General features: G+C 43.9%; 1 protein-coding gene across 1 annotated transcript in view; it reads right to left on the bottom strand.

Annotated features, from left to right (window-relative positions):
* LOC133351052 (1-phosphatidylinositol 4,5-bisphosphate phosphodiesterase eta-2-like) overlaps positions 1-23,242 on the bottom strand; it is a 367,788-nt gene that overhangs the window by 74,567 nt on the left and 269,979 nt on the right. Inside the window, 4 exon segments of the mRNA XM_061565942.1 lie at positions 5,239-5,442; positions 15,062-15,155; positions 19,199-19,369; positions 21,381-21,510. Of these exon segments, the coding sequence (XP_061421926.1) occupies positions 5,239-5,442; positions 15,062-15,155; positions 19,199-19,369; positions 21,381-21,510 (599 nt within the window).

Raw genomic sequence — 23,242 nt, 5'->3', positions numbered from 1 at the left:
ATTGTGAGAGCGCACAAACCGAACCTGCATTTAAGCGAGGGAAACCTGGAGAAGCATCTTATGAATTACAGAAAGATAATTATATAATTAGCCTCATATAATATTTCTGCAGATGGGTAGACTGCCCAAACAGCAAGGAATTTAACATGTGATTTTACAAATAGCAGATAATTTTATATACTGCCCAACAAATATAAAACGCTTCTAACCCTGTTAAATGCTTAGGCAAAGATCTAGATTTGAAGTTTTCGTGACTGCAGGGATCCATCACTCTTTGGTTCTTTCGTTAAAGTCACGTAGGTACAAATCATCAGGTTTTCCCACCTGGTGATGATTGCTTGTGTTGCAATCGAAACGTCGCAATTTAATTTATTTTATTTTATACCTACGTGACTTTACCGACAGAAACAATGAGTATGCTTAGGCAAGACTTCACCTATTACCAGTGATAACCTCGAGGTAGCTGTGATGATTGTTAATTGACAGTCATTTTCAGAGCTGAGATGGAGTCGAAGGAACGGGACACATACAATGCTCTACGCACTTGTGAATGAAGTAGATACACTTTAAAATTGGCGGCACAGATGTGGTAATGCCGCAAGAAAATTACCAGGTCAACGAGAAGTTGTATTTTAATGCCATGAATATTCTGAAAATGTAAATGCACTATTCACTATGCCTCTAGAGATACCTTACCACAGAAGCCTCAATGACAAATCTAGAGAGAATGACATTTATTGCCAGGCACACGTTTTGAGCAAAATACATTTCTTCTATACTGTTTGGTTTTTTCGGTAAAGTCACGTAGGTGAAAACAAAATAAAAAATAAAAAAGAGAAAACCACTAAATTAAATCACGACGTTTAGTTGTTTGCTCTTTATTTATTTATTTTTCACCTACGTGACTTTAACGAAAAAACCAAAGAGTATGGATACTTGCAGTCACGAAAACTTCAAATCTAGAATTACATTTCTTCTCTTTGTGTTTCATTTTCTGCGTAAAGTTCACAGTGTTCTCTGTTTATATGACCGAGAATGGCAATGTCTTTTTTCTTTATTTCCATTTCCACCTTCATCAGATCTATGAAATGGCTTTTCCAGTTGGCACAATGTAAAAGGGCGCAGCGATGGTGACATGTTAACTCCCTCGCCTGGTATACAGGAGGTCGTGGGATTGATCCCTATCCTGACGCCTGCATATTTGGAGTTTGTATGTTCTCCCTGTGGTCGCATAGATTTTTGTCCAGGTCCTCTGGTTTTTCCCTCCAAATTGAGAAATATGCGGCGTTCAGAGTATTTGGCTGCTATAAATTTCCACGCGATAAGCCACTTCATTGGGCTATCATTTGTGGCTAGGTCACTTCAGAAAAATAACTATATAGCTCAGTGGGCCTTACCTGGTAAAATAAAAAGAGATTCGTTTATACGCACACGTGACAAGTGGTTATTCAATGAAGAATGTGTATATTGTTCTCATAATGTCTTTTCCTATATTCCCCAATTTATTTCACACAATGAACGTTGTCACGCTATTGTTTGTACACCAGCAAATTGTGTGTACTGCACGTTTATATCCCAGCGTCCATAAATTATGTCTTGCAGCTCATTTATTATGCATTAATTTTCTTTCAATGGCCTGTGTCTCCAATAGGCAACATTCATTAATGTTCAATGAAACGGACGAATTGCACATGGCACTTAGTCCTGTTGTGATTTCGTTAAACATCAAGGCATTATTTTAATTAAAGGTTTTCACGGGACATTAACAAATGAATTTAAGCTTCATTTTTTTTCCAACTGTAAGGTTGTTGAAAATTACGTGAAAAAAAACGTGTGTTGTATCATGACGCATTACAGCGTCTAATGAGATCACAATGGTTGCCTACAATGACACATTTAAATTCAACATTTAATGTCCACCAGTGAATATCACATTGAAGTGTTATCCAAGACAACGCAAAAAAACACGTAATCATCTTTTAATTACAGTTGGTATATTTAACAAAAGGTGTCGTTTTATTTCATTATATTTGTGGACTCTTCAAAACCCAATTAACTTGCTTTGTGCCATAGTTAAAAAAATATATCTATTTTACTTTGCTTGGGAAATATCAGGCGCAATTCATACGATAATGGCCTCAATTTAATGCGAAATCAGCTTTTACACGATTCCCACTCCACAAATTATGGTGCAAAATTGGCGCTCGGGCCGTGATCATAATGTGCTCTCCGCACTGTTGGATCAACCTCATTAAGTTAGCAACACACCTATTACGACCACTAGGGGAGATTATGTAAATGTCTTGGCCAGTATGCTGTCCAAGCAACCGTGTTTACACATTGCACCAGGTTACTAATCTGACATCACCTGAAGAATGTGCCCGCTCTCGTCAAATCTCGCAAAACTTAAGCAGTTAATTTAGCTGTGACGGTCCCACCTGAAGACGGAGACTTGTGTTGCCTCTGAAACGTCGTGATTTATTAATATTTTATTATTTATTTTTACCTACGTGACTTTACCGAAAAAACCTAAGAGTATGAATCCTTGCAGTCACAAAAGCTTCAAATCTAGAATTAGGCAGGGCTTAAAGACTTGGACAGCGCCTGCATTTGGTTGGACACAATTTGACGGGGTGCAGAAGTAGGCATTGCGGGCAGCAGAGAGCATTGTTGTTCTGCTCTCACTCCTACCTTCACCAACCCGCACTGACCAGTGTGGTGAAGTATGGTCAAAGTATCCCCGTGTCCCCGTCCTCCCTGCCAATGGAGAATTTCCAGCCACTTGATGCCACCGTGCAGCGCTACGCAGGCTCCACGTTTCGGCAGCCCTCGGGGAGGGCCGATTGCAACGCGGCATGGCACGCGGCGGTTCTCATAATGAGGGAGTTAGAGGGGGCCCTGTGTGTGGTAATGATGCACCCCACACTCAAGCTGTGGTGCAGCCTCAATATCGCAACCAGCACGACGACGGTGGCTGCGGTTCTCGCGAAAATAATTCAAAGAGCATAATTACTGGTGCATTGTCCAAATTGCCAGGTTTTCATTATTTGTGAAGTATTACACAATTACCTCATGACAAGTCTCCCCCCCCCCCCGACCCCCTTAGTAGGAAATGAGTGCCACTGTACGAGGGGGTGAAATTTTCAGACGACGGCGCAAAGTAAAAAAAGAAAGGGCAAGTGCTGAAGTGAAAAACAAAAATGATGAACAACGTAAGATGCACATATGAAGATAACACGGGTACTGTACACCTATAAAACGGCAAATAAATAACGGTATTACAGAAAATCCCAGTTAAGTGCATATCAGTATCATATAACTACTGCATGTATATTTGCTACATCTAAATATGCATTTTGTTGATCATCTTTTCATACAATTGGATTTTAATTTTAGTAAATCTAATAGAAGAATCAATATACACTCCGATCATTTACTGTAACTCAAATATCAAACTTCCAGTAGTTTTGCCAAACATATACGTGTATTAAACACATCATCAGGCTCTGCACACTTTATATGGGCTTCACCATCACACTCCCCTGGAGAGGAATTAATTGGTGTAATTAAATATTACTCGACCATTGATATGACCGTTGATATGGGTTCAATAAAAACAACATTGCCCATCAAACTATTTGTTATTTTACCAGTTAATACCCACTGAGCTACATAGCTATTTTTCAGAAGCAACCTGGGCACAATTGATAGCTCAACAAGGCGGCTTATCACGTGGGAATTTATAGCAGCCAAAATACTCTAAACGCGTGTTGATTCTAAACATGAAGGGAAAACCTGGAGGACCCGGAGAAAAATCCACCCGATCCTGGGGAGAAGATGCAAACTCCAAATATACAGCAGGTGTCAGGGTCAGGATCGAACCCATAATCTCCTGCATAACATGTGATGTCGTTAACATCTCGCCAACTTAATGATAATGACCATCACATATGATTACATTTTAGTACGGTAATATAGAACCTTAGGCTTAGCCCAACCAATTGATCTCCAGGCCATACATTTTAGGTGGCGATTTTTTTAAATATTTAGTAATACTGTAAGCATTAATTATACTATATCTCTGTCAAATTTAAACTTTCTAGCTCTTACAGATGTTACATCATCAGCCATGGGAGTCTATACCAATTAGGCTCTCCATAACAAGCTGCTAATCTGTACATTGCAATTCTTGTCCTGAGAAATGATCCGAGGGCACTCCACAAATTTCAATGAACGAGGTGTCATTTTAAATCTCATGACACACAATGTATGCGAATGAGGTTAAAATTACAGTCGACTAACTCGGCGTAATTACCCGGTGCTCCTTATCCGTTCAACCATTTACAACAGCACGGCATTTGACATGAGCTCCATTTCAAAAAGGTGGCCAGCACCCACGCCCGGTCACCTTTGTCTCCCCTGTGGCGATGTTTACACACCGCACCAGGCACTCGTTTGAGACTGAGTCGACCTAACGGAGGTCCAGGACCACTTCCGATATTCGTCACTGGTGATGGCCGTGAGAAGGAATCGAACTCGGGTCACCGGGTTTGTAGTGCAGTTGGCTAATCACTACACTGCCGCTCTCCTCAAGACACATATATATACACAGTCTGTAGTTGCCTTCTTGAAGAACATCGCGGTATGAAAACATTGCGCTGTAATAAATAATATATAACATAGGGTATAAAGCCCAGTTCGCGATAACACGTGAGATGCGTAACGCAGGCTGAACAAAGACTAACGCGCATGGGTAGCATCTAGAAGCATCCAGCAGCATCCCGCCTCGTGTGCTACTACACCGCGTGACGTAGTTCCGTTCATTCGATTGCGTTATATCCAATTGGCATCCGCGCGTAAATTAAAAAAAAATGCGTTTCCTGATACATTCATCGCGTTACACACAAAATTCGCGTCGTGAGAAAACACGCGGCGGTATAGGAGAACGTAGCGTGGACACAGAGAACACGGGCAGCGCGTACCTTCCACACAGCGGCAGCTGGCCTGTAGCACCCAGGCGTACATGTATATACAAAATTCGCGTCGTGAGAAAACACGCGGTGGTATAGAAGAACAGAGCGTAGACACAGAGAGCAGGGGCAGCGCGTACCTTCCACACAGCGGCAGCCGGCTTGTAGCTCCCAGGCGTACATGTACATACAAAATTCGCGTCGTGAAATAACACGCGGCGTTATAGGAGAACGGAGCGTGGACACCGAGACAAGGGGCAGCGCGTACCTTCCACACAGCGGCAGCCGGCCTGCAGCACCCAGGCGTACATGTCGGCCCGGGAGTGCGACATGAGCTGGTCGCCGGTCAGGTACGTGTTGTGGGACGAAGCGATGAAGTAGTGAGACAGCGGCTGCTTCATGTCCTGGTTCAGCTTGTAGTGCTCCATGTTGAAAATGTCACCCTCCGGACTGCGCATGTAGTTTGTGAAACCTGGAAAAGCGAATCGGATCAACAGTACGCATGGGTTTCGATTTTAAGCTTTCGTGACTGCAGGGATTCATCTTCTTCAACCAAGAAGAAGTACGCATGGGTGTTCAGAATCAGGGTATGTATTTATACTGGTGGAATACGATGGGCTTTAAAGCTATTTTTGTCACGGATGTCCAGTAGGCATGGGTCAGATAGGAGTGCAGAGTATAGGAACGGTAGGCAAATTACAAAAAAAAAATTAAACTAATCTTGATTTGAAGCTTTCGTGACTGTAGGAATCCATACTCTTAAGGGTTTGTTTCAGCAGCCTGTTTCTCTATCCCACCTGAGGACGATTGCTTGTGTGGCGATCGAAATGTCGTGATCTATTGTGACTTTACCGAAAGAAGCAAAGAGTATAAACATTTTACTATTTTAATTTTTATATTCTTGGTTCTTTCGGTAAAGTCACATATGAAGTACCGGTGAAGACGCTTGACGCCGAGGTTGAGGCACACGTATATTTATTTCACAATACGACAGTGGGCATATACACACTCGAGGGGGTATCGGCCCCCTCACCCGTATAACTCGGGATACACCCCTAGCTAACTCTGTCCTAGCCCCGAATCCTCCACTAATGGGCTAGGGGAGGCTAACTGGCCCGACACTGGTAAGTCGGGCCCGGTACCCGGAGTTCCAGACCAGCTCTTACAAGAGCACCGGCTCTGGCTTTCGGGACCACGCCGCTGGCTCAGTCCTGTCCGGCCCTGAAAAGGACATCGAACTAGGGGAGTCCAGGGCTCTATCTAAGACGTCTTCAGTCTTCTTCCCTTAGCTTAAACATAACTGACTCGAGCCCTTTGAACATCCCCTTTTATACCCAACCCCTCCCTGAGGGGTGGGGCCCCGGGGGATCATAACGTTCGAACCAGCCCCCCCCCAGGGTGTCTGGCTCGGACGTCGTAGAGGGCACCTCCTCGTGCACTTACGTAGCCCCGCCCACTGTGTTTGTTTTCCATAGGCTGCCATGCATAACGGGCCCTCTCTTTAACACCCCTACACATAGAAGGGAAATAATAAAATAATATAAATATAAAACAATAAAAATTCTCACGACGTTTCGACTGCAACACAAGCAATCATCATCAGGTGTGAAATCCACAGCAAGAAAATTAGAAACGTCGTGAGAACTTGTATTGTTTTATATTATTTTATTATTTCCCTTCTACGTGTCTTTACCGAAAGAACCAAGAATATGAATCCCTGCAGTCACGAAAGCTTTAAATCGAAAAATGTATTTTATTGTTAACAGGTAAAGGGCCCACGGCGCTATTAACTTCTTTTTTCAGAAGCGACCTGGCCACAAATGATAGCTCAACGAAGTGGCTTATCACGTGGACATTAATAGCAGCCAGATAATAAAAGTAATCTCAACGCATGTTTCTATTGAATATGTTTACTCAAGCGCAGTATCAGCCCTCTACAGCCACCCCCTTGATCCCCCCCCCCCCCCCGCCATGCTGCGGGGATGGTTTATCGATGACTTAAAGCTTTCGTGACTGCAGGAATTCATATTATTTGGGTCTTTTAGTAAAGGATGGCAAGTTACCATTCTTGAATGTTTTAATCGTTCATGAAGCCATCCAGATATACAAATACGAACACTATTTCAACCGAGAAGATGGGTACAAACTGAGCAATCATTGGTAGGACGTTATTAACCAGGTTAAGTCATAACTGGCTGTGATGTTTAGCAGTTATTTTCTACTCTCTGGTGTTACATTAACATATTAAATGTCTTTACATTAACAGGTTAAATGTCTCACCAACACAGCCACCGTTGCTCGTTTTCTTCGATGTGGCAGTGGCTCTACGATCTTACATTGACATGCCAATCTCTCACAATACAATGGCCACCTCCGCAGCTTAGTCGTCGTGGAGGTAGCTCTCTGATTTACCCGATCTTACATTGACATGCAGATTTCATCACTAGCCCCGCCCACTTTGCTTATGACCCTTGGACTACACCCATCTCAAACCTTTATAACATCCTGCCTCAGCAGCTCTCTCGCTATTTTTTTCACCTGATGACGATTGCTTGTGTTGCGATCGAAACGTCGTGATATCTTTTAAATTATTTTTTCTATCTACGTGGCTTTACTGAAAGACCCAAAGAATATGGTTTATAGATGTTCATATATATGTAGGACCTGAAATACACGCGCCACGCGTTCGGTTGTTCTGTTGCTATGCAAGCGAGCAGAGTACAGTAGGGGTATCCGGGGACGGGGTTGTTGTTGTCGGGCGCGGGGAGGAGACGTCGTTAAGATGGGTGACAGGTGTTAGGGCTAACCGAGGACACAGGCTGGTGATTGGTTAAGAGGGTGATTGCTTAATGACTGGCGTCGCTCAGGCGGGAATAACAAGGCCACGCGAGGCTGGGGGCCTGGGGGGCGAGGGGTAAAGCGTGGGGTGAGATAATTAATAGGGACTAATTGATACGGGGATAAAAGGGACAGCGCGACAGAGAGACGGGAGTCTTGGTAGAAGCTGGAGTCTGGATAGGAGTTGGAGTGATGGTGCCCAGAATAGCGAAGAGCAGGAGTAAGAAGATACGATAATGGTAGCAGTGGATAGAGGAGACAGAGTGAGGGGTAGCAGTGGTAGCAGTGCATCGGAGAGATACAGAGTAAGGTAGCAGCGGAGAGAACGGAGAGTCATAGAGCGCCGTTGATGGCGGATAGCATGACGGAGCGAACGGGTAACCACGGAGCGGTGAGGAGGAGAAAGTGAGGACTTTAAAGAGCAAATAAACGGAACGAGAAGACAACCCGAGTACGAGTCCTACATATATATATAACCCAGATAATGATCCCACCTTAATAAACACGCATTGCTGGGGAAAAGAGTGATTTGGAGAGCACCTATCAGCACGGTTGGCTCCGTACGGTGCGAAAGAAGTTCAACATACATATATGAGGATCTGGTGGGGGGGGTGGGGGGCGCTTACCAGCCTATTCACAATGAGTATCTGAATGTGGCAAGGGCCTCTACTGAGTGATGTCATCCTGAAATTACGACCAAGGGACAATAGTGCGCCAACATCAACGCAGTGGAGACAATTGCGTGCGGCCCTCGCTTGAGGCCGAGGTGATGTACAGGGGAAGCGGTGATCCGGAGAAATAAAATGCCGATTTTTAACAAGAGCATCAACCATCGTCGTGTCTGTAAACATTCTTGACCAGTGAAGGGCTCTCACCATCATCATCATCGTGAGTTGAGAGTTTTCGTGAATTAAAAGAATGTCGTAAAATTGAGCTTCAAAATACATCTGACTTGGATGACAAGTTGGTCTATCAGCACCGTTATAAAGTAAACCTTTATTCCATCGCTATAAACCTATTGGCGGTCCGGCAACACATCCTGGCAGAAAACCATTCTTCTAAATAATTTCTGTAGTATATACTATATGTGTAATGATTCATACCCACCAGCAAGCTGATGAATATTCACAATGCGGGGATATCATTTTAATGAAGTCATGTATTGTTAATTTATAGGAATTCTCTACTTGCATTCTGTTTCAATGATTTCTGTGTCATGTGTACAATTTTGATCGTAACATTACCATAAATGTATCATTAGCATACCATTTCCATACACTTTACATTAATGGCATATAATTTCTTGTCACACACACAATTTGTAACATGTAATTTGAGTGTAAAATATCATTATTAATCAAAATATACATAAATATTGCCCTGCAAGCAATATACACCACCTCCAATCAACCCTTTAAAAGTAACTATATATTAGGAATGTAATTATGCATCCATTCATTGATTAAAATCTATTCTTACCCTCATGATTTACGAATTCAATGATCTGTATAAAAATCAACTATTTTTCAATCCCTAAATGTGCAATTGGTTCATGTAATTGCTGCAGCCACCGGAGGCGCTAAATGCACTACCACATCAAATTCAGAATTAAATTGTGACCCTACATCATGAGAATTCAACAACTGGTTGGGGCAATTAAGGCAAAAGCATTACACAATAGAATTAATATGATTCTCATTTAAATTTGATAAAGTTATACCAATCAACCATTTTCAAAACCCATTTTAAAGAGTACTGTAGTTGTAATCTTGAGACTGCCGATATGTTTGGGAGATTTAAAAAAATGCCAGTGTCGAGGTCTTGCGGGACATGAGAGAGTTCGTGAGTTTTGTTAATCCTCCATTGAATGAGTGCATACGATAATGGTTTAATGCATGGCTCATGGTTCGAATCGCATGGCCACAGTCACACTGTGGCTCGTGTCTTTAATGTGTCTCTATGTATCTCTACGAGTCTCTGTGTCCTTATGGGTTCACTATAAGGTCACCCATAGTGTGATTTGCATGGCCACAGTCACACTGTGGCTCGTGTCTTGAATGTGTCTCTATGTATCTCTACGAGTCTCTGTGTCCTTATGGGTTCACTATAAGGTCACCCATAGTGTGCTTTGCATGGCCACAGTCACACTGTGGCTCGTGTCTTTAATGTGTCTCTATGTTTCTCTACGAGTCTCTGTGTCCCTATGGGTTCACTATAAGGTCACCCAGTGTGCTTTGCATGGCCACAGTCGCACCGTGGCTTATGTCCTCAACGTATCTCTACGCATCTCTATGAGTCTCCACGCCTCTATGGGTCTCCTATAAGGTGACCAACAGTCGAACCGTGGCACCTGTCTTCATGCAAGGTGGAACGCAACTTCGTGGACATCGAGGGTCACTAAACAATCCCGGGTGGTGGTGGTGTGTCGCGTGTTCTGGGGTTGCGCCCTCGAACCCCGCTCCCCCAGCCCAAAGCCACGTGACAGAATCGGCAAGGTCAATGTCTTCGGCAGATTGCCATTTGTAGCAATGGAATTCCACGTCTCACTGAACGGACACGGTTTCAATTTTTTGAAGGGCCCGTCATATATTCCCGCTCAGTGATGTGTGTGTTTCCCACCTGTTACTGCTATGAAAAAGTCTGAAGCAATTTGTTTTTTACCACCAAACTACAAATGGTATCACTTTTAAACCTCGTGTAAAAAAATGAACAGTATAGCCCTGTGGCAATATATTGCTGGGTGAAGGCCTCGCCATGCCGTTTCAGTCGCGGGAATTGTTTTGACCATACCTCACCACAGCTGTCAGTGCAGGTTGGTGCAGTGCAGCGCGGCTCAGGGCAAGTTAAAATACCACTCGCCAGTGAAGTTAACCATGGCCAGGAATAAAACTCAGGTCGCCGGATTCCTAGGACGGTGAGTGACCCACTGCGCGATCGTTCCATCTTTTTTTTTAATGAAAGATGTGATGCGTTAAACAGCACAGCATGTGCACTGTAGTGTAGGAGAGATTACCCTGTGATGTTAATACGTGGCGTGATGTGATAAACAACAGCTTAAGAGTAGTTCTGCATGGTTAACACACCCCTGGGCGGGAGAAAATCCTGCTTAATGAGAATATAATGGTGTGCAGTCGAATGTGAACCGCTGTATAAAGTATAACGCCCAGGCACAGCAAGCAGCGGCATGACCTTATGAAATTCAAGCAGGCCATTTAAATATTGCATGCCCTGTACAAAGTGCTTCGGGACAGCACGTGACGAACACTTTTGCCGTACTCGAGGTTGGAGGCAATTCATTCGGCGAACACGGGGAATTCAATTACTCTTGAATAATGTTAATGAATTATTTTACTAAGAGTATGATACGGGAATAAAACATGGCCAATTATTTACCAAGGAAAAGCCTCACTGAGTCACGAGACTATTTTTCGGGAGGGTCCTGCATTGGGGATGTTTAGCCAATTCCCTTCATGAGAATGACAAAATAAGAATAGGTTTTACCCTTTCTAGCAATAAAACAGCTGTGTTAAGATCTTGATTTGAAGCTTTCGTGACTGCAGGAATCCATACTCTTTGGTTCTTTCGGTAAAGTCACGTAGGTATAAAAATAAAATAAATCACGACGTTTCGGGCGCAACACAAGCGTCCATCATCAGGTGGGAAAGCATGGTCTGCTGCCCTCATCTATGAGACCTCTCTCCTATCTTACAGTTACATGCTAATTTCTCACATTAACATCATGCTAATTTCTCACATTAACATCAATGCTAATTTTTTTTCTCGATTTAAAGCTTTCGTGACTGCAGGAATTCATCTTCTTGGTTCTTTCGGTAAAGTGACGTAGAAGGGAAGTAATAAAATAATAAAAATAAAACATAATAAAACAATTCTCACGACGTTTCGGCCACAACGCAAGCAGCCATCCTCAGGTGAAAATTGTCGCCTCGACAGACCTGGTTTTCACCTGAGGACGGCTGCTTGCGTTGTGGCCGAAACGTCGTGAGAATTGTTTTATTATGTTTTATTTTTATTATTTTATTACTTCCCTTCTATGTGACTTTACCGAAAGAATCAAGAAGATCAATGCTAATCTCTCACATTAACATAGCCACTTCCATGCCCTCGTCAAGCAAGCCTCTCCCTTATCTTACAGTTAACATGATAATATCTCACATTAACATCACTAGCCCCGGCCACTTCTTTATAACCCTTGAGCTACACCCATTTCAAACCTTGTAAAACAGTCTGCCTCAGCAGCAGACCATGCTTTCCCACCTGATGACGGACGCTTGTGTTGCGCTCGAAACGTCGTGATTTATTTTATTTCATACCTACGTGACTTCACCGAAATAAGCAAAGAGTACGGGTGTTAAGATGTTCAAACACCAACTAGATGCCTTTTGCAAGGGATCGAGTCTGCATTCACCACATACAGTACTTGTGGTGAACATGCAAACCCGTCCAGTGGTCTGACACTGGTGCGACTAAGCCCTAAAGAAGGCTGTCTCTGGTGTAGGCCAAAGACAATTAATATATTATCAGAGCATGTTTGTTTGCATGTTCACAAGTACTGTGTGTGGTTAATGCAGACATGATTCCTTGCAAAAAAAGGTTTCTATTTGGTGCTTGATCATCTTCACACCTGTTTTATTGCCAGAAAGGGTAAAACCTATTCTTATTTTTTCATACTGTGATACTGACAAAAAAGGTCCCATTTTGTAGATCACTTAATGCGTATTTGGAGTGTTCGTGGAAACCAGAGTTCCAAGGCAAAACCCTTGGATACGATGGGATAACGATGCAAGCTCCCCACGGATGCATCCAAGCTCCCCCACACACAGAGCCCACATGCATTCGATGCATCAGTGGACTGAGCCCATTTCTGTGCTGTCATCTCCTGGTCACCTCACAGCCTCCAGCTTTATACCTACAAAGCACGGTAAGCAGTGATGGTCACCCATCCAAACACGACCGAGGCTTAATTCTCCTTAGCATCTGGAATCTCATGAAATTGGCCACATTCTGGGTCACGTGATTTTTTATAAATTCCCGCCTCGGGGTACTCTACACAATCCAGCTGTAAATGTTTACGTTACTTAAACTACCAGGTGATAATTTGTGTATATGAGCGCGAATGACCGATGTGCTTATATAGTTTCTCATAATGACAATATGGTTAGCATACTGCTGTTACAGCAATGTGGATAAATTCAAGTTATTAATATCTCGATATGCTCCTTTGTGTGTGTATATGTATGTTGCATTGTACATGAATGTGTAAAGATAAAAAGTGTGTGTGTGTGTGTATACAGTATACATATGCACAATATATGTACATAGCCTGCATGAACATATATACACACTATACAATGTAGAGTATATGTGTGTGTGCACATGTGTGTTTTGACAACTTCTTCTCTCACCCTCTCTAAAATAGAAGCCCACAGCGATGTACGAGGGACAGGCACCATCAATCATGTCGGCATGATATATCACTCTGCGCGGCTAAATTAATCAAATGAATAGTGGCAGCACATGAATGGTGGGGAAGCAGCAATGATAGCGGTGCGTTGTCATTCTTTACGTTATGGATTGTAAGAATCCATTTCAAAGGTACATTTTGATCATCGGCAGTCGAAGGTGATTAACTTGTGTGTGTTACAGAAGCCTGTGGAGTCAGACGCCGTCTTTCCACAGCCAATGGGAAGTGGGCTCAACCTGGATTCCCGGTGTTGGCCATGTCAGGCCAACGAGACTCTGGTAGCAGGGCCACCTTTGAATAGTGGCCAGCAGCTGAGAAACAGACCAGAACAACATGGGTGGCAAAGACGGATCAAATAGCCGCGGGTCAACTTCTGAGCTTCGTGAGTGTGTTAAAAAAATAGTATAGCTCGGTTAGCATAACCTAACCCAAGTACGTATTAAGCCGTGTTTTAGAAATGTCAAAAGACAAGTGACAAATAAACAGCTCGAAAACATCAAATTCGTTGTGATTGGGTATCGCACGATTTGAAGAAGCTATGGTCAGAGGCAGGCGCGGGTTGATGTTGGACATGAGTGGGCTGCAGCCCACCTGTAAGTCAATATCACCGAGTGAAACATCCAAAAGTACAACATTTTATTTCCCTCTGGCTACGGACAGGCAGGAGGAGGGAGGGCCCAAACGCACAGTGCCTAGCAGCTGTGGAAGCACTGGGACGAGACACGAGGGGAGCTGGACCATCCCTGTCAAGAGTTTGATTTCTCATGGCTTCTGGAAAGCAGGGGCAAACATAGACACCTCCCAAGAGGGTGAGGCGGTCCTGAAATGTCAGGCTTTTCAAATAGGGCCCTACATTAATAATAATAATACAACATTCCATGTATTCTCTTTTGTAAATAACAATATAGAAATGTTCATTGCACCCCCCCCCATCTACCCCACCATGAAGGAAACAGAAGGCAGCGATTATCTCCACAGGTGACCCTGATCGAGCGGTGGAAATTCTAGCAGTCCCTTCACATGAGAAGTTATTGTTTGTTTTGTTGCACAGAGTGGAACACACAACTCTATCGGACACAGGGTGATGGGGCTGAGTCGACGGCAGTGAGACAATATTGCTAGCAAGGCCAATGCACTTTCTACATTCACGTAAAAAAACGTACCCATTACCAAACCACAGGCTGCTGTATATATATAGATGTGTACATTTGTCATGTTTTAGTTTTGTTGCGGGGTAAAAGTGGTGACACATTAGCATATTAAACATTTGCTATAGTGGCAAAAGCCTGCCTTGCTTTTAATATGTTCGATGCATTCACTTTTATTACTTTATGGCCTTAGATTATTGCCTATGCTTTTATTGTTCCTCGCGCTACATTCCTCCAAGCTTGCTTCGGCCATGCATTAATTTTCAGCATAAATCCCGGCACTTTGCATGCGACTTTGAAAAACGACCCTGTGCAATTTCGCAGTGTACGAAAGAGGAATACGGCTGGAACAACAACACTGCAGTTAGTTATATAATGGACATGACACTGAGGATTTAACACACTTTTAAAATTCAGAATGCACTAAGAAATACGCATGAAAACAAACCAATGGATGGCTTGAATACAGTAATTCAGAAATAACAATAAGCATGTGATATTCTACTGCTGCCTGCATGCCAGTGTGGCATCCGCAGCAATCGTGCGGGGACTATCCCTGCGTTAATATAAAATGGTACCGACGTCCGCCCAGATGTTGAGAGATTGTTTTTTTTTGCTGTTACCGTCAATTCCCAGAAGGCCTTGCTGCTTGTTCTCCTCGCATGGCTCGAACATGTTGACGACGTCCACGCAGTGCTCCCTGCTCACGTCCGTCATCTGCAGCACGTGGGAGACAGCGTTCACATCGTTCGCTGCTTACCCCCCCACCCCTTCTTCCTTATAGACCTAAATTATACTCTTCTCTAACAGGGCAGCATTACCTTGATGTTGCAAAAAGCTGTAGTGCCTTGTACATCAGAGGAGCTACACTGAGATAGTTAACTCTTTCCCGTTCCGATGACGTATGTGTACGTTATCACAACGGAACCGGAAAAAATTAAATAAAATAAACTTTATTAGCACTGAGGCTCCCAGAAGGCCATGCGGGAGGGCGCGTGGCACAGTTTGGCGCCAGCTATCATAGAGTGCGGTGATGTTGCTACACTTCTCTGCGGCGAGCACAATGTCTTTAAAACAACGGCGCGATGCTTCTCAAAATAAAATGAACGCTGAAATGCTCGAGATTCAGCGGTAAGCGGGACACCCGTCCTGCAACTTGCAGACATCTTGGAACGGCAAAGGGTTAAATGAGCATTGAGTTTAAAACTCGTCTGTCCTTGACAGCCCGGAAGCCAGTGGTGGAAAATATGTTTGCTTCCCCATAAAGCAGTACTTGTTGTATAGACCCCCACAGAAATGATGGGATAAGTCCACCCCTCAACCAGGAATATTAAACCTTGCAATTGCAAGCCACTCGCTCCACTGCCGAGCCAACCTCACTGGCTTGACTGGATCGGGTCACACAATTTATTGTCCCCAATAGGATGATGGGCCGAGTCAATCCCTGACCAGGACTTGAACTTGCGTCCTTCTAATTGACAGTCGAATGCTCTATCCATAGGGCAAACCCAGATGGATTTGAATTCCATATTTATCTTTAAAGACGGTCGGGGCAGGTGCTGTTTGCGAGCACCCGTCAGGCGTGGTGTGACCAGCACTGATCTGACATATCTACGTTTCACAAAGCAGTCTCAAGGAAATGACTCTGCTGCAATATCACCGCCAGTGGGCATTGGATGCCAATGTAAATAAGATGTGTCTAACTTATTGAGGATATTTCCAATCGAAATGAGTTTCACACATCTTTGGTACAACATGTTTTTGAATGCTCCGCATTGAATAGGCGCACGCAGAGACACGGGGTACAGTGCAATAAAGCATCATGTAAATCTGTAGATCAAGCAATGGATTAAGAGACCCAGGTTGTTAATCCATCCGTCTGTTGCCACATCGTGGTTTGTGACTAGTAATCAAATGGGTTTTACCCTCCCCCCGCCCCGTTATTGCTGTTATTATTTTTTTTCTTCAACTCACTCAACGAGTGGAAAATAACGTTCGCAAAGATTACGCGGTAAATGTCACGTGCAGCTGAACATGCAACGTGTGGCTCAAATTTAGGCCTAGAGTTTTTCAGGACACTCATGGCGAGGTACGTCCCGTGCAGTCACATATGCGGCACGGTCAACGGAACTTGCGCTCCGTACTTTCCGCCAGAGCTGGAGCGATGCATTGATTGATCAATTCAACTTGGCTCGAACACTCCTGATGATACATGCATTGAATTGAATGTGTAAGAAATTCAAGATTTGATCTTTTTATGAATATATCCAGGATATGGAAAAATAGGAATAGGGTTTACCCTTTCTGGCAATAAAACTGGTGTTAAGATGCTCAAACACCTAATATAAACCCTTTGCAAGGAATCAAGTCTGCATTAACCACACGTACTTGGTGGTCTGACACTGGTGAGACCAGGCCCTAAAGAAGGCTGTCTCTGGTGTAGGCCATCAGTTTCAAAGACAATGCATCATATTTTATCAGAGGATGTTTGTTTGCATGTTCACCAGAAGTAATGTGTGTGGTTAATGCGAGCTTGATTCCTTGCCAAAGGTTTCTATTTGGTGTTTGATCATCGTAACATCAGTTTTATTGCCAGAAAGGGTAAAACCTATTCTTATTTGTTCATAATTTGATACTGACAAAAAGGTCCCTTCTTATGTCCAGCATATGTTTGTCAATCCACTGCTGACTGGGTGAGGGCCTCTCCGCACCACGTGGGTCATGGAGGTTATTTAGCCATACTTCTCCACGCTGGTCAGTGCATTTTTGGTGCAGGCTAGTAGCATAAATCTCGAAGCAAGTACAGTTCAACAATGCTCTTTGCTGACAGCAGCAGCAGCAGCCTGTACAGCACCTTTGTTAGGCATGGTAGTCACCCATACACGCACTATCCATGCTCAACCTTATCCTCCTGGATCTAATGAGATCAGGGCTGATTCAGGATAAAATGTTGCCAAATATTTCATTGATCTTGCATATATTTCATGAGTTTTCAGTCCAATTATTGGATCCACGAGAGGGAATCGCCATTTAGAGAAAAGCGAAAACAAAAATTCCTACCTATCGTTTCTTGGCTGCACCGTAACAATTCACCGAAACACAGTGGAGGGTCAATTGCTTCCCCGCTCAGGCAAATGAAACGTCTCAAGGTGCATTCCACTCTCCCCTTGCCGCAAGTCACCTCTGGTCGGAGCGTCTGTCCCCATCATATAGCGGGCATTAAAAGCTCTCAGAAACAGCTGCCTCATCTATTATTCACACCTTAAAGCCAGGTGAATGAAGAGATAAGGGAGAGCCTGAACGCAGGTGACGACGCACGCACACGCCCGACTCTCTCGCCCGTTACGTAGTGTGTGGTGCCAGCGTCTCTGCGATGGCCGTCATTAAATGGGATGACTCTTCCCCACCCCCTATCGAAAAGCATTTCGCGAAGTGTCCCGAAATGCGGCAGCGTTTAGACGCTACGCAAGTTGAAATTGTATTGCATTTTATTTTTACAGCATCTAGAGCTGCGGTCACACTGAAGACACGTTGTACATTCAACGTATGTATGTATATGTATATAGGTAGGTTTTACGTTGAATGGGCCTTGTTGAACAGGTTCCGGACAGGGCAAGGTCTCTCTGCGCAGCCAACCTCTACCCTAAGGGGTCTTCACGACAACCCAAGCTGCAGCCGTGGCACCGTACAAACGATGTTGTCTACTGGCGGTGACCGTCCAAAGGTCAAGTTCAGCTGAGGTCCACGTGAACCGCACATGGCCAACGAGGACGCTACTGGCGCGGCTCGGCGATTACGCACTCGCTGAGTGAATGCTGGCGACACACGAATGGGGATTACCCCTCTGAGTGAGTGAGCCCTCATTTTCCTTCTATCAGAGAAATAATTGTATTTTAAATGTAAATTATGTACAGCCAATATCACTAACACAGGTGCAATGGCAAACACGAAAATATGGACTCTGAGCAAGGGCAACATGTTAATCACCACCCTCTGTGGTTGACATTCACTGTCAAAATATTTCCATTGGAGGCGCTCACGTGAGCTTATTGTTTTCACGACTGATGTTGTCGTTTAGGAGATCCCCTGTGAGACTCTGCGGCATACACAGCGAGCACTCTCCACTTCGTCAAGTATTGTGCCGTTTCGACTGCTGCTGCATTCATTCCTGCCTTCTCATTCACGCTCTCTCCCCCGTCGTGTCGGCAAACTTGCACTACACTTCTTCCCATCGTACTTTTCATTGCATGGTTATCTTTTCCAGGCCTACTTAGCCCTCTTCTTCGAATATAATTTGCCCAAAGTAGCTCAGCTTTCTACGATGTTCATCCTTCAGTGTTCTCTGTTCTATTTGCGATTCGTCGAATAAGTGGCCCGCTTGTCATTCTTTCCACCCAGGGATTTACGAACTTTATTTCTTGTTGTATTGAATCTCAAAAAATTGTACCCTTTATCCGATGCCCAAGATTCAATTTACATACAACGCAATTGGGAAGAGCATTGCAATTAGAACTCTCAAGTCTTAATTAGTTTAATTAATGCTTAGTTCTTGCGGATGTTTAACATCCCGCACATCCGATGAGCATGACTGGCTACGTACAGTGCAAAATAAGTGTAACATACATTCACACGTGTGTGCAGTTACTCCTCACCACAAGCCAATTTCCTTAATTAACTATTCTGGCCAGCCTCCTGTTGGTGTTCGTGTTCAATGCCAAAGTGTGTCTGTATCCAGTATTGACGCAAGGCGAGCGCGGCACCTGTTGCTCTATCTGCAGGAACCGCTGAAGCTCATCGACCGTCAGGTGGTCCTTGCGGTTGCTGTAGCGCAGCAGGATCAGGTAGAGGTCACGGCGGGTGGACATCTTCTGGTAAAGGGCGCAGAACTCCTCAAAGGTCAGCGTTCCCTTGTCGGTGTCTGTGTCGGCCTCCTGTGGAGCAGAGGGTTCCGTACGTCGATAAAAGACATGCGGGGGGGGGGAGGGGGGGGAGAGGCGCGCGTGCATCGTGCAAGTCCGAGGGCAGTATTCTCGAATTGACAAATGTTCACTCTGGTCAGGTTTTTGTTGGTGTTTATTGGTAACGCGGTGACGTCTGCACAGCAAACGGTATCGGTGAGATTTCCAAGGCAATGTGTTTCTCAGCTGTGTTGTTCACATTGTAATCTCGGCCAATGTATAAGGTGTCAGTGAAGGCACCATCCATGATTAAATAATTCTCATTAGGCAGCAGTTTGAGTTGGGTTGATAAAACTTAACAAAGATGAAGACACATATCTCCCATATAGCCTTAACAGATTGTTGGGGCAAGTGCTGTTAGCGACCACCTATGAAGGCCGAAACGGCACACGAGGGGGTGGGTGGCCAGCACCACGCCCGGCCGCTTTTGTCTCCCCAGTGGAAATGTTTATACACATCACACTAGGTTCTCAATTGAGGCTAAGTAGACCTAGGGGAAGAGGCCCAGGACCGGATGAGATAATCGTCACTGGTGTTAGCTGTGAGCGGGAATCAAACTCGGGTGGCCAGGTTCGTAGTGCAGTGCGCTAACCGCTACACTACCGCTGATAAAACTCAATACGCATACGCACATACACTTTATAGGATGAAGATTTTATCATATGGGTTTCTATAATTCTATAATAAGGGTTATGACACCTCTTTAAGCACCCTATATATTATTGCTTATTAATTGAGCATGGGACAACCAAGATCATCTCGGAATATCCCAAGCCAGTGGCATAAGTCCATATTGCAATAGTGAGGGAGCAGTATTTCTTTCAGGACCATCAACACCCCCACTAATAAATGCTAAAGTAAAGAAAAAAATAACCCAAATAAATAATGCACGGCAAAACAATCAAATAACCAAACTTTGCAACAAAATGTGTCATTTCTGGAAGGCAATAATGTGTGGGAATAGAAATGCAGGTCTGCAGCAAAGTTGCCCCCGAAATTTATGTTTCAACAAACAATTGGATATCCTTCCAGTTTGACAGACACTAGGGGCACGGTTGTTGAGAAATCTCCCACGTGCAGTGGACCCAAACCACACGGAGGGAGCAGCCATCATAATTTGGCCATCTGACTGCAATTTTCATATTACTGGTGTGATCACGACAGCTATTAGCAGAGTGCCATTACTAGTCCACCACCGCTCGCCGAATGATAGTTGTTTTCATTTACGTGAAAAGATGACGCTGTTGACAGTAACAATGAAAATAATAGATGCAATTATAGGGCACTTAAATGCCTCAGCATCTCAAAGTGCCTGAAATCATATCTCATCTAAACTAAACTATTTTTTATTTTACCAGGTAAAGCCCACTGAGCTATACAGCTCTTTTGCACAATTGACCTGGCCACAAATGATAGCTCAACTAAGTGGCTTATGTGGAAATGCATGATCAGCCAAATACTCTCAACATGTGTTTCTAAATGTGGAGGGAAAAACCGGAGGACCCGGAGAAAAATCCACGTGACCACGGGGAGAGAGACACGCGAACTGCAAATATACAGGCGACAGGGTCGGGATCGAACCCACAATCTCCTGTATACCAGGTAAAGTAGTTAACATCTCGGCAACCGTGGATTCAAAGGGACCCCCCCCCCCCCAGAGGCAGCAGTTCATGTGCAGCACAAGCAGACAAGAGTCTGCTAGTAGGGGGCGATGATTGTTTTGTTTATTCACAATTGAGTAATTTGTGGGTAATTTTTTTTACATTTGGAAATGTGTACCGTTACGCTGGCACACAACGGTCTACTCTTTTCCAATGACATTACTGTGAAGCAGATAGGCGCATGTTTTACGGTTAACGCACAAGCAGTATTAACCAGGGCAGCCTGCCGGGTTTCAATTCGACATACGAGTGGCAATTTTTCCCGCAGCGGTTGTAGCGCCGTGCAACAGAAAGGGCATGTGTGTTGAAACGCCACCTCTCACCTGGAACATTTGCTTAACCTTCCTGCGGGGAAGGTTAACGTTGAGCTTGTGCATGAGAAGCAGGACTTCGTCGATGCTCAGAGATCCATCGCCATTCTTGTCGGCCTCCATGAAGGTCTGCTTCAGCCACCTGAACGGTCCGTTATGGATAACGAGTTTTCCCATTGCGGCCGCAACGTGTCAGCAAATGTAGGACTGCGTTCTTGCTTTATTGTTGCTTGCTTGCCTGCCACGTCAACACTCCATAACAACTAAACACATACCGCTTTGTGGGAAGACAACAGCAGTTACTGTATAAAAATACTGCACGCGCTATAGGAATGTGGATGTTCTGTCTCGCTCTGTAGGAACGTTGACATTATTCGTATTATCAAACACCACGGGTATAAATGAATATTTTAGCACGTACATGCAGGGTAATTCATTGGTGGTTGGCTATATTTGCGGGGGGCATGCACGTTGTGGATTAGGTGAATGGTGGTAAGAGAATAAACATATCTAGTGTGTCTCAACAGGCCACTTTGGAACACCTGAACAATTGAAAGCTGCGAAAGCAGTTGTTGGAACGTAATCGTGAGGCAACCATGGAATAACATCAAGGCCCAATTCACAATGGGCAAATGTTATTTTTGCTGGCAGAAATAATTATTTTCTATTGTATTCTGTAATGCATCGGCGGTGGCGAGATGTTAACTCATATACAGGAGGTCGTGGGTTTGATCCCAACCCTGACCCCCTGTGCTTGGAGTTTACATTTTCTCTCCGTGGTCGTGTGGATTTTTTCCTTGGTCCTTTAGTTTTTAGAAACATGCGGAAAGAGTATTTGGCTGCTTGAAATTCCACATTAAAAGCCACTTCATTGGGCTATCATTTGTGGCCAGATCGCTTCTAAAAAAGAGCTATACAGCTCAGTGGGATGTATCTGGTAAAAATAAAATGTTTGTTTATCCTAGGCAGATATCAAAATGTAAATTTAGCTAGAACCTCTGATTTCTAAATAGGATCATAATGTGTGATCTTACTTGTTTTATCAGTATTCACTTTCACCTACCAGCTAAATCAACCATACCCACACCTCCATGAACAGTGATATTTCTTTTATCCACGTTAATGGTGGGGAAATGATTGCCAAATCATATTTAATCCGTGCTTTTCTGCGAACATTATTCCTCTTATTTGACAAATTAAATAACAGATACACTTGAATAACAGATATCAGCAAAATAATTGTGGATAACGGGACTAACTCAGCAATTCCATGTGACGCCAGTCCATGGATAGAGAGGGATAATGTGCTTATTTGTCCACATTACTCGTGGATAATAACTTGCTATCCATATACACCACCTCGAGGGTGGACCTCCGTGCTCAAATTTGTCGTGCAATTCCTTGTATCTGTACAAGTAAAAATGTGGCCAATGGGAAGATTTGAGGACGAGTTAGAGGCCCCAGATGGTGGAATTTCTGACACGAACCTAGGACCACTTGATGGAGACAATCGGCCCCAACGCACACGTGACCAGTGAGATACTGCAGTGTACCTCGGTTTAAAATGTACTGCCGATTCACCTTGTGTTTGTTCGTGGTATAATATTACTTAAGGGCCCTGCCATGCTCGTTCCCTGCAATGTAGATGTTATTGGCTTGTTGTTGCTGCTGTGCTCACGCACCACCGTCTGTGTAATAAACACAAATAAACTCACAGTTGTGATCATTTATAATGCACTCCTGAGAATGTTTTTTTAATCTCACTCATAATATACAGCCGTGCCTAAATGTGTGCCATGTTAATTAAAGGAGACATTCCCAAATGAGCCAAATTGTATGATTTCAGAGGGCCTATCATTTAGTTTTCACTTTTA

Source organism: Lethenteron reissneri, chromosome 36 (genome assembly GCF_015708825.2).
Source record: "Lethenteron reissneri isolate LAM-NWPU_2019-01 chromosome 36, ASM1570882v1, whole genome shotgun sequence".
In the NCBI taxonomy this organism is placed as follows: domain Eukaryota; kingdom Metazoa; phylum Chordata; class Hyperoartia; order Petromyzontiformes; family Petromyzontidae; genus Lethenteron; species Lethenteron reissneri.
The sequence above is the reverse complement of the archived record's forward strand: the minus strand, read 5'-3'. Positions and strand labels throughout refer to the sequence as shown.